An 11,557-nucleotide genomic window follows, 5' to 3' on the forward strand; every position below is an offset into this window, starting at 1 on the left:
TGCCCTGCTTTCTGCTGGTTTCTCACTTTGCCAGTTTCCTGCTTTCTGTAGGAATCATTAGAGCTTTTCCAGCTCTGGTAGCTGATGTCATGACATCTGCATTTTCCTGCTTCCTTGTTCCTGGAAGCCCTGGAAGAATGCTAACTCCTTGCTCCTCAGAGCTTTTGTTTTCTCTTGGATTTACTGGGATATGTTGCACTGGGATGGGAATAGAAGCGGGAGCCCAAACTTCATTGCTTCATCCTCCTCCAGTCTGCTGGGAATTGTAACACAGTGGGAAATACGCACTATGAATGGCATTGCTGACCTAACTGGGAAGAAAATTAAAATTCCACATGGGGTGTTGCAGGCAGCCCTTCTGCTCCTTGGCATGGCTGGGGGAGAAGGGGGAGACTTAGACTGTGTGTTCTGGTGCCAAAATAGCTGGGGCTGAACTTGCAGGGAGAAAAGACAAACGGACTCTAGGGGGAAATGCTGGGGCAGGGCTGTTGGGAGGCTTGCAGCTAAAAATAGGATTGGGAATGGCTAAGGAGCTCTCAAAGTCTTGCTGCATGTGAAGCTACTAGAGGACAACCTCCAAGAAGAGTCAGTGACATGGATCTGAGCCAGCACAGTGCGGAGGCAGTGATGCTGCCAAGAGCTGCACAGGAGTGGAGTGACACTGAAGAGAGAGGAGTGAGCTGCTCTGTCTGAGGTGGCTGTGAGCTGGCAGAGACCTCCCTATGCCACTCTGCGTTCTCCCTGTGCCCTAGGACAAGCTTGTCCTCTCACTCCTCATCATCCTTTTTATGAAATGAGATGATAATTTTAGTCACGTGGGAATCAAGAGATATTTTGCTTGTCTTCTGCAAATTATGTATGAAAATGAAAATGCCCTGAAGGGAGAAAGAGATGCCAAGAGAGGAGGGATGAGAGGACCCTCATTCCGACTGTCCCTGACACACCACGACCTCTGGAGTCCTGTTTCTTCATTCTGGTTCAATATTAACCCAGCGGCATTGTAACTCTGTTTATTCTGCTCCCTTTGCATTTCCCCCACAGCCAGGGCTATACAGCATGGCGCACAACAAAACCAGCATAGTGAGGAGCCTGCTCTTTTCCAGCCTTCTGCACCTCACACTGAGCCATGCTGGAGGTAAGACTCAATGGCACAGGGAGAAGGACAGTACCAGAGTGGGACAGGAAGAAGAAAGCTGGGGTTATTTTTTTTTTTTCCAGGGGTAAAGCTAGTGGCAGGTTTTCTTGGTAAGGCAAAAGGAGCTTCTAAAAGCTTGAAGTTGGGAGGGAAAGGGATGCTGAGAGTGGAGTGAGCATAGAGCTTTCCGGCAGGAGAGGATATAGCAACATCCAGCAGCTGGTGACAATGGCTCAGTAGATTTTGTGAGTCATCTGGTGTGAAAGGGGAATGTGGCTCAGTCCTGGACCATATGTAACACAACTGTAGGCCTTTTTTAGGCTAGAGTTCATCAGCTGGCCTGGGTGGCTGTAATTCTCCATTGCCTCCTCAGCTGCCCCTTATCTAAACTTTAGGTCATACACACTATACTGCCTTCCTGCTCACTGCTCCTTTTTAATTTTATCAGAGCCTCCAACTCATCTATCTCTTCTTAATATGAGGTTAGGTCCTCTCTGACCCACTGCTGTGCATGGGACAACCTGTCTTAAGGTCTCAAATCAGGGTCTCTGAACACAAAGATGGAACCAAACTGTGCCTATCGCAGTGGTCTGAGGATGGCAAGAGAGAAATACAGTGGCTGGAAGGGCGCAGTAGCAGACTCCAAGCAAAAAAGCTTCTATTTAACTACAAATGAGCAGAGCAGCTCTGTTAAGGATATCAGAGGATTCCTGTCACTTCTGTTGCCTACATGATGTGACCCCTGATGGATTAATTATAGAGAGCCTGCTGTGGTCATCAGGTGTAGTCCTGACAGGGCCTCTCTTCTCTGTGTGGCGCTCTGGGGATGGCTGAGCTGTCAGATCATCACATCAGCTGTGTGTGATTTTTGGAAACGGAACGAGGAGACAAAGGGGCCCTCTTGCCACGAGCACCCCTTGACTGGCAATGTTCTGACCCGGTAGTTTTCCTGGAAAAGGGGCAGGCACTGTCACTGCTCAAGCGCCCACGACGTGCCAACAAGGGATTTCTGGAAGAGATGCTTAAGGGAAACCTGGAGCGGGAGTGCCTGGAGGAGACTTGCAGTTATGAGGAAGCTTTTGAAGCCCTTGAATCCACCATTCAGACGGTACGTACACTTGTTCCCAGGAAACATCACCTCAGCTGACCCCTGCAGTAAGAGACCAGCAAGTCACACACGCACCGGGGGCTGGGGTTGTAAGACTCAGTTCTGTGAACCAAAGATGAGACTGATGCATATGTGCCCCAAGGACAGCTCAGGCTTTCTTACAAAGTTTCTTTTTTGGAGCCACTTCAGGGAATACCGTTCAAAGCTTAGATTTTTTTTAAGCATGAATTGAAAAGAAGAGAATCCTCCCATCAGTCCCGAAGTGTATGTGTCTCTAGTTCTGCATGGTGCTGCACAGGTTTGAACGGGCACAATCCCAGACACTCACAGAAAATGTGGCTTAGCAACCAAACATCGAGTGCAGGTGCCTCAAGCTCCTTTGAGTTGAAGATTTTGCGCAGTCCATCCCTTTTTCTGGCTTCCATGCACTCTGCTAAATTTGTTCTGCATCTTTTTGGGATTTGCTTCTAGCCCCAAGGCTAGTTTCTGTGCTGAATTCCACACCCAAGGATACAACAGTAAATAGATAATGAGTTAGGAGCCTAAGCCGGCAAGATACAACCTCTGTAGAGCATTTCTAAAGCCATCACCTGCAGGCTGCATGGCAGAGATGTATATCCAAGTTGCTAAGCAACACTCACGTATGATCTGCAGCCTTTGAAGTTCTAGGTTCAAGTCCTTGGACTTCTGCACTGTAGCACAAGCTCTACTTCCTCTACAGGCTGATGAAGATTGCAAGCATCTTTGGTCTTTTTAGAAACAACAATACCCTCTTGTTTCCTGAATGTGATGAGTGGGAATGCAGTTTTATGTCAGATTTTTTTGTTTTGTTTGACTCCATAATAATTGTTATCAACAGAGACAGGCTAGATTTTTCCATTTGTTGTGATGGGATGTTCTCCTACTAGTTTGAATTGTAGCAGCTGAGCAACATCTGACATTTTGTGACTCTTAAATATGTAATTCTCTCTTTTTTTTTTTTTTTTACAGGAGGCATTTTGGTCAAAATATCAAGGTAAATTGCTGCAGGTCCTGCACATGGTTTGCTGTCCCTTGGGATCCACTGTCCCGTCTTGGAGGGATGGCTCCCTGCCCTCTTACAAGTGCTCACTTTCAAGGACAAAGCATTCATGTTTTGTACCTAGGTGATAAACTAGTTCAAAGTATGATGCTTATTTGGATTCTGTTAATATAATTTGTTTCTTTCTTCTTATTTTGCTAGTGTGTCAGGGCATGAGAAAGTCCAGGGCAGTTCTGGATGCTTGTTTAGAAGGTAAGAAATTAGTGTTGTTCTCAATCTCCCACATGCAGTGAGTCCCAGGAATTTAGTTCCTGCAGAGATTTTAAGGAAGAAAATATAATCTGAAGTTGGTGAAGACATATGATTAGAAAGAAAATAGCACAAGGGGAGCTTGAAATTCCATTCTTCTTTATTTCCCCACTAATCATTTCACAAACAATCTAAATCCAGCACTAAAACAGCATGAGTTAGATATGCTTCTCCCTGTGACATGGTCAGGTGTCCCCGAGTCCAGCCTCTCCGCAGGGCTCATCATGTACCTACAGCCAAAGCAAAACACAGAACCCCCAAGAGAGAGGCAGAGAGAGTTTAAGCTGTGTGCTCTTCCCATGAAGAGCACACCTGTGCTTGTGCAGGCTCATACTCTATCAGAGCATTGGAACTGGCTGCCCAGAGATGTTGTGGAATCTCCTTGTCTGGAGATACTCAAAACCCACTTGGATATGTTCCTGTGCAACCTGCTGTAGGTGAAACTGCTCTAGCAGGTGGCTTGGACCAGATGATCTCCAGAGTTCTCTTCCAACCCTTGCTATTCAGTGATACATGCGCTAAAAGTTAAAGGGATTTGTGGGATCATAGCTCTGACATTAAAAAATGCAACGTCCATTACCCCTTGCCCTGGCTTACACCATTTTGGGATTTTGACAGGTAACTGCTCTCTTGGGGTGGGCCAGAACTATCGGGGGACAATTAGCTACACCAAATCAGGGATTGAATGTCAAGTGTGGACAAGCAAATACCCACATATACCTAAGTAAGTTCCCTCCCATATATCCCTAAAGGGTTCTCCAGTGCGTCCTTCCTTCTGAGCCTAACCATCTTTTTCTCATAGATTTAATGCCACCATTTATCCCAACCTCATTGAGAACTACTGCAGGAACCCAGACAACAACTCAGAAGGCCCGTGGTGCTACACCCGAGACCCAACGGTGGAACGGGAGGAATGTCCCATCCCAGTGTGTGGTATGCCTCAGCACTATGCCCCAGCAAGCCCTTCATTGGCAGGGAACACTGTACGGAGACTGATATTAAATGTGTCATGGAAGGGCAGAAGATTAGGAGGAAAGGATCTTACATGAACATAGGTCAGTTGGAGTAGAGGAGATGGATGTATCTTAAAGGGTAAAAGAACTGAGGAAGAAAAGCTGTTGAGTTGCCCATACATCCACCTTGGCTAAATTCCTCTATTATGTGGTTTTCTCTAGACTACGCTAGTATAGAACCAGATTAATCCCTTATCAGTAGTCCCCTGGAATCTGCTACAGTTTTACCAGTCAGGAGCACCCCAAAATCCTGACTCGACTGCCTCTAATTTGTGCCAATGAGTCATGGTGGGTGTTTTTATCTGTCAAAACTCCCACCTTTAGGACAAAACTACTACCGTTTGTGCTTGAATGCCTGCTTTAACGTTGCTTCTTCCCTGAGAAAGGTGCAGTTTAATATTCGCAATCTCCAGAAAAAAGAAGATGCCCTTTTCTTATCATCACATTTGACAGGATGCAGAACCATCCCCCTACACTTATACCTTCCCACTTCTCCATAATACAGAGCTGTATGCCCTGAGGCTTGGCCTCCATCTCAGAAGAACTGGTATGGAGCAGGGAACCTCCTCACAGCAGAAGTTTCTCTTCCAAAAGCAGAGACTAGAGGCAACGACTCTTATAAATAAAAATCAGAGGGGTCAGCAATCATTCTCAAGCTTTCAGAATTAACATTGTCCTGGTCTCCAGTACGGCAAACTGGAAAGAGACGCTGCTCTGCTGTACTTTGCTGTTCACTAGTTAGTTTCTTTCCTACAGTAGCCTACTGTTATATGTGCAGATAAAGCAGGATTAGAAAAGCCTTGGTTTTGCGCTCAGCTCCTTTGTGTTGACCTGAGTCAACCTCACACAGAAGCAGCCTCACTGGTTAAGGTGAATGCTACTTGCTCAGTGGCATTTGGGCCCCAGGGCAAGTTAGTGTAGCAGTGGGTCTTTCTCTACACAGGGGCATCCCCAGTGCACAAGGAGAGGGCAGTTTGAGGTGAAGCAACTGCTAAGGAACAGGTGATTAGAATACTTTCAAGAAAAAATGTGGAAATCCTAGTAGGAAAATTTTACTCTTAGTAGATAAGGACACACTGGCGAAAGTTAAATTTGCTGTTTTAGTAGTGTATCATGGTAAAAGGCTCCCTCAAATATGGTCTAGTTATGCAGGCATTGGAAGAACTAACTTGGCAGCCTGAGGCACCTACCCAGCCCTTGAGCTGGTTCTTAAAGATAGCCCAGAAAGGAACACAATACTGGCCCTCACATCTCAGTGTCAAAGAGAGAGAAGAGTGATGAGTAGTACCAGCCTTACCTCCTAGTGAAAGAACCACGTCTGATACTCCAATATCTAGAGGGCCACCACAAAGACAGGGGTGCAGGGGAACCTCTAAAACTTAAAGGGAAGCCCCAGGGAGCTCTGGGCTTTAGTAAAATGGCTCAGGTGCTATTTGCAAACAGTACTTCTGAGTCCAAAGCTATGGCTTAAATCATAGCTCTCCGTCTTTCCAGGTCAAGAAAGGACAACAGTTGAATTTACTCCACGGGTCCCACCGCCAACCCCAGTGGGGCTCTGTGAACCAGAGAAAGGCATGCTTTACACTGGGACCCTCTCGGTCACTGTATCTGGAGCCAAGTGCCTGCCCTGGAACTCTGAGAAAGCCAAAGAAGTGCTCCATGGAAAACACATCGACCCAGAGGTGAAGCTGCTGGAGAATTACTGTCGGAATCCTGATGGAGATGATGAGGGTGTCTGGTGTGTCACAGCTGAGCCACCTTACTTTGAGTATTGCGATCTGCGCTGCTGCGGTGAGAAGCCTACATTGGTTTGGGTAGGCACACTTATGAGGCAGTGACAAACAAAAGCAGTGTGTGTGACTAGGGTGAATTCCTTGGCCTGGGAGGCACAGAAAAAGAAGCATGCGCACCATGTATGTGGAAATCCTGTCTGTCCAAATATCACAGGTACTAAATTGTCATACAGGTATAGAGCTATTATGTGTCTCAAGTGTTCTCTTCTCTCTGAACACTCACAACGGTAGACAAGAAGCATTAAAAAGAGCAGTGGTTTTAAAATATTCCTTCACCAGACCCACTATGGGGGGAAAGGAACATCTACATTATTGATAATTATGGGAGCTGGAGCTAGGCCTTTCACCACATTTGTCTTTCTGTCTCTCTCAGACAGCTCACTAGTGGATGAGAGTGAACAGTTGGAGGAAATATCAGGACGAACTACCCTTTCTCAAGAGTTCAAAACCTTCTTTGATGACAAAACTTTTGGTTCAGGAGAAGCAGGTGAGCAAAAATTCTAGACACAGCATCAATTTGTAGAAATTATGCAGCTTCTTCCTATTGGGCTCTCACTGTTCCTCAGAAACCCCAGATTGCCAAATGCTGTCAAAAGCAGGGTGAGATACTTAAATTCCTTGAAGGACTGTCAGAAGTCAATCTCCAGTTATGGTCATGTAGCTAGTAAGCATTCCCTTCCTAGGCTCTTCCAGCTAAGCATGCTGACTGCAGACATTCCTCCGCTGTGAATCAGGTAGAATAATAAAGCCAGATTGCCTGTTTTTTTTCAGACTGCGGTGCTCGCCCTTTATTTGAGAAGAAGAAGGTACAGGACAAAAGTGAGACAGAGCTGCTGGAGTCCTACATAGGAGGCAGAGTTGTGCACGGAGATGATGCAGAAGTTGGCAGTTCTCCTTGGTAAGCGTTACCTTTGCATAATCCTTCAAGGGGAATTGTGTCTCCCTTCTCCTTCAGTTCAAGCAGGGGGAAAGTAGAAGGGCTCTCCCATCTCAGGCAGTACACAGGCATTATGGTTTCTAACCAAAGCTTCTCCAAGTGCTTGACAGGGCAGTACTAAAACAGCCAGAAATAAACCCTGCTCTTGAGCCAAGTGTGCAACCACCTGGAAAAGAAAGAGCCTTAGTGTGTTTTGCCTTTTCTCCCTTCCTCTTTCCAGCTTTGCTGGAGCAGAGAGGGTGAGACCCTTCCAGGTGAAGAAAAGAGAGTAAATAGTCTACCGCACAGAATACACACACCCAGGGAAGAGTTTGGGTAGAGAACCACCTACAGTATTCTCTCTGTTAGAACAGCACAACACTCCTCCCTGCTCAATAAGAATTCTGTTCTTTCTGCATGACACTGAGACACACGCAGTCAGCTGCGCCTTTAGTCCTGCTAAGTCTTCCTCCATCTTTGTCTCTCAGGCAGGTGATGCTCTACAAAAAGAGTCCACAAGAGCTGCTGTGTGGCGCAAGCCTCATCAGTGACAGCTGGATCTTGACTGCTGCCCATTGTCTGTATTATCCACCCTGGGACAAGAACTTAACTATAAATGACATCTTGGTGCGGATTGGCAAGCACGTAAGAGCAAAGTAAGAGCCTAGATAAAGCGAAATAGCCTTACTCTTGAAGTAATAAGTTACAATGAGGTTGGTCTACCATTCACTGCCCAAGGAAACATACCTAGCCGATGTCACCTGCCTCTCAATAATGGGATCTAATGGTGCTGTCCTTTGCTGCACTTGGTAAAGGTTGAAGTGAAAACAAGGGTAGAAGCGTGGAAATTCTAAAGGGGCGCTCTGGTGTAAAGACAGTATTTTCTCAGAAAGTACAATGCACTATCGTGAACTCCAGAAGACTCTGTTGCTACTGTACAGTGAATTCTTTCCTTCGTAACTATTTCAGATATGAGAAGAATAAAGAGAAGATTGCATTGTTGGATAAAATCATCATCCATCCCAAGTACAACTGGAAAGAGAACATGGACCGAGACATTGCACTCATACACTTGAGGAGACCCGTCATCTTCAGTGACTACATCCATCCTGTCTGCCTGCCTACTAAAGAGGTTGTACAGAGGTGAGGAGACTGCCCTACAGTCCTAAATATACAGGCTACAAAAGCCTCCTTTGGGCCCTCAAAGACAGATACAAAAAGTTGCCTTATTTAGCCTATTTGCAGCAAGAGAGCCAGGCAGGAGAAAGCCATTATAATACGTTTGATTATCCTTATGCTTCCTTCCGCAGGCTGATGCTGTCAGGTTACAAAGGGCGGGTAACTGGTTGGGGAAACTTGAAGGAAACATGGGGTACAAATCCAAGCAACCTCCCTACGGTTCTGCAACAGCTCAACGTGCCAATTGTAGATCAAGATACCTGCAAGGCATCCACCAAAGTTAAAGTCACTAACAACATGTTCTGTGCAGGTAAGCAGCACTGGAGACGAGGCCAACTTGCCACAGAAAATAAGGGCTTTGGGCTCCTGGTGGGGCTCGTCACAAGGATGATCAGAGGGCTGGAGCACTTCCCATACAAGGGCAGGCTGAGAGAGCTGTGGCTGTTCAGCCTGGAGAAGAGAAAGTGCCAAGGAGAACTTACAGCGACCTTCCAGTAGCTGAAGGGACTACAAGAAAGCTGTTCACAAAGGCTTGTGGTGATAGGACTAGGAGGAGTGGGTATAAACTGGAGAGGGGCAGATTTAGACTAGAGATAAGGAGGAATTTCTTCCTGATGAGAGTGGTGAGGCACTGGCACAGGTTGCCCAGGGAAGTTGCGGTTGCCCCATCCCTGGAGGTGTTCAAGGCCAGGTTGGATTGGGCTTTGAACAGTCTGATCTGGTGGGAGGTGTCCCTGCCCAGGGCAGGGGGGTTGGAACTGGATGATCTTTAAGGTCCCTTCCAACCCAAACTGTTCTACAATTCTATGCAGCAAGTCTACTTTCCAGAAAATTTGCAAATTCCCCCCTTAAAGAATAAACTTACCTATGATAAGAACTTTTTCAGCTCTCAGAAAACATTAAGGTGAGAACATAAAGCTGTGAAAGAAATTTGTAACACCATAATATGTCAAGCTAACAAACCTAATGGCACAACTCTACCAGATAGGAACAAGAGCTGTGTGAGAACTGAGCACATATAAAATCATCTTTTTACCACATGTACACATCTATACTCATGATTTGAGAAAAAACATTTCTTCTCCTCACCATATAATTTTTAATGGACCCTTTAGAGTTCTGTCATTTCTCTTTTAAGCACTTATTTTATCTTTCCTAACACAGAAGGCATTCTGGACTTCCGATCCTTGTTGTACCTTCCTAAATCTCTCCTGGCTCTATATCCTTTCTGAGAGAGAACTGAAGTGAACACTGAATTCAAGATACAAAGAGACTATGGATTTATGTACCTGTTTAATACTTCCTTTGTTTATGCAGAGTTTATCTGTTCTGACAAGCAAATCTCCTACGATTTTTGATTGAGTTTGCACCTCTTGCATCTAATAACATGTGATTGCTTTAGTCAGGACGGAAGCCAGTTTCCTGAGAAAACTGACAGTACAGTGGACATACAGCTTCTTTTTCTAGACCAATCTTGGAAAATAGCCCAGACGTAGACATACAACAGAAATGGGGAGGGAAAACGGAAAGATAGCGCCTAGCTCATCAGAAATTAAAGTGAAATCCCTTTCCTCTTTGCAGCTAGACTGTAGGAAGGCAGGGGAGAGAAAAAGCAAAGCCTGCTGAATGACAGGAAGGCAAGAGTGAGGACGGCAGCGTAGGTCTATAATAAATAGGATGAAAGAACAGGGTATATAGAATAATACACAGAAGTTTCTAGAAGAGGCACAGTAGCTCAAGCTACAGCTATGAACACAGCAACTGCTGACGCTAACAGCAGTTCTGATGAAAACAGGAATGACTGCACAGATGGTGGAAAAATATGGTCGATTCAGGAATGTTGCAAGGACAGAAGCAGTTAGCTTACATATAATTTAAGAAACAAAGCAGTTTTCTAAATTTAAGTCCAGTAGTTGGCAGAAGCAGTAAGCAATCTCCTGGGTCTCAGAAAATTTATGCAGCAATACTTCAAGGAAATGATAGCCAACACCAGCTATTACCCCTGCAGTTAAGTGTCTGACTTTCCTCTTGCCTGTAGGTTACAGTCCTGAAGACTCAAAGAGAGGAGATGCCTGTGAAGGAGACAGTGGGGGACCTTTTGTAATGAAGGTAAGTTCAAGCTCATAAAACACAGGGAGCAAGATTTGCACTATGATGCTTTTGTAAGTCTAAAAAAGAGCAGTAGAGAGTGCTGAGTGGCTGAAGCAAACCCATCTCATGCCAAAGACAAGCAACTGAGATGAATCCTGCAGTCACCCAGCCCCAGTTCTGTACCCAGCTCTCAGCACTTACATAGATCAGCTGCAGAATGCATGAGCCATGGCCAGTTCTCACTTAGAGGCTTAAGAGTAGAGACAAAATTATTCCAACCAGCTATGTTATCTTGGAGATGCCAGTCTGAATTCCAGAGCAGTATCAGTCACTAAAGAGGCTACAGTGTATATAAGGCTTAGATCTGAAAGTGTCTTTCTCCTCATGCAAATCCCATTTTTGTTTGCTTTAGAACCCAGATGACAACCGTTGGTATCAAGTGGGAATAGTTTCATGGGGAGAAGGCTGTGACCGAGATGGCAAATATGGATTTTATACCCATGTATTCCGCCTGAAAAAGTGGATGCGAAAAGTCATTGAAAAACACGGGCAATAAAGGAAGCGTATATCTTGCTTGCTCTCACTTTTGCTACATTGGTCCAACTTCTTACAAGCAGAAGCACAGAAGATTCTGAAGTAAAGGTTATATCCTTACAATACAACAAAGGAAGTGTTCTTCCTTGAAAATAAAAGTTCTCCAACCCATTTTCTTCCCTTTGTTTGTGCTAAGTCTAGTTGCACCGGTATCTAAGCCATCGGAGTAGGCAGCCCAACCAACAGAACAGCACCAGCTGTACTGCCAATCACCTGTTGTGTTTGGGACAAGTTCTCATCCCTTTGACCAGCTATAATCACCAACATCTTTTAGACCTCAGATGACAGGCTAAAGTCAGTCAATGTAAGCACGACTGTGCCCTCAAGCCCTGTCCATTTCCTCCCGTCAACTCATTTTATTTTCCAGAAACCGAGCCCAGAACGTACTGGAAAATCAG

General features: G+C 45.4%; 1 protein-coding gene across 1 annotated transcript; it reads left to right on the top strand.

Annotated features, from left to right (window-relative positions):
* The first annotated feature begins 989 nt into the window (after positions 1-989).
* F2 (coagulation factor II, thrombin) lies at positions 990-11,148 on the top strand. The gene is made up of 14 exons (XM_009570008.2): positions 990-1,135; positions 2,080-2,243; positions 3,234-3,258; positions 3,466-3,516; positions 4,192-4,297; positions 4,376-4,506; positions 6,081-6,377; positions 6,753-6,866; positions 7,151-7,277; positions 7,784-7,951; positions 8,265-8,438; positions 8,606-8,784; positions 10,513-10,583; positions 10,978-11,148. Exons 1-14 carry the CDS (start codon positions 1,057-1,059, stop codon positions 11,119-11,121), a joined length of 1,830 nt encoding a protein of 609 aa, XP_009568303.2. The 5' UTR covers positions 990-1,056; the 3' UTR covers positions 11,122-11,148.
* The last annotated feature ends 409 nt before the right edge of the window (positions 11,149-11,557 follow it).

This window comes from Cuculus canorus, chromosome 5, assembly GCF_017976375.1.
Source record: "Cuculus canorus isolate bCucCan1 chromosome 5, bCucCan1.pri, whole genome shotgun sequence".
Classification (NCBI taxonomy): Eukaryota; Metazoa; Chordata; class Aves; order Cuculiformes; family Cuculidae; genus Cuculus; species Cuculus canorus.

Coding starts and splice junctions, on each gene's coding strand:
- F2 (XM_009570008.2), top strand. CDS start 1,057: ATGGCGCACAACAAAACCAGCATAGTGAGGAGCCTGCTCTTTTCCAGC. Junction 1,136..2,079: donor CACACTGAGCCATGCTGGAG/GTAAGACTCAAT, acceptor CTGACCCGGTAG/TTTTCCTGGAAAAGGGGCAG. Junction 2,244..3,233: donor TTGAATCCACCATTCAGACG/GTACGTACACTT, acceptor TTTTTTTTACAG/GAGGCATTTTGGTCAAAATA.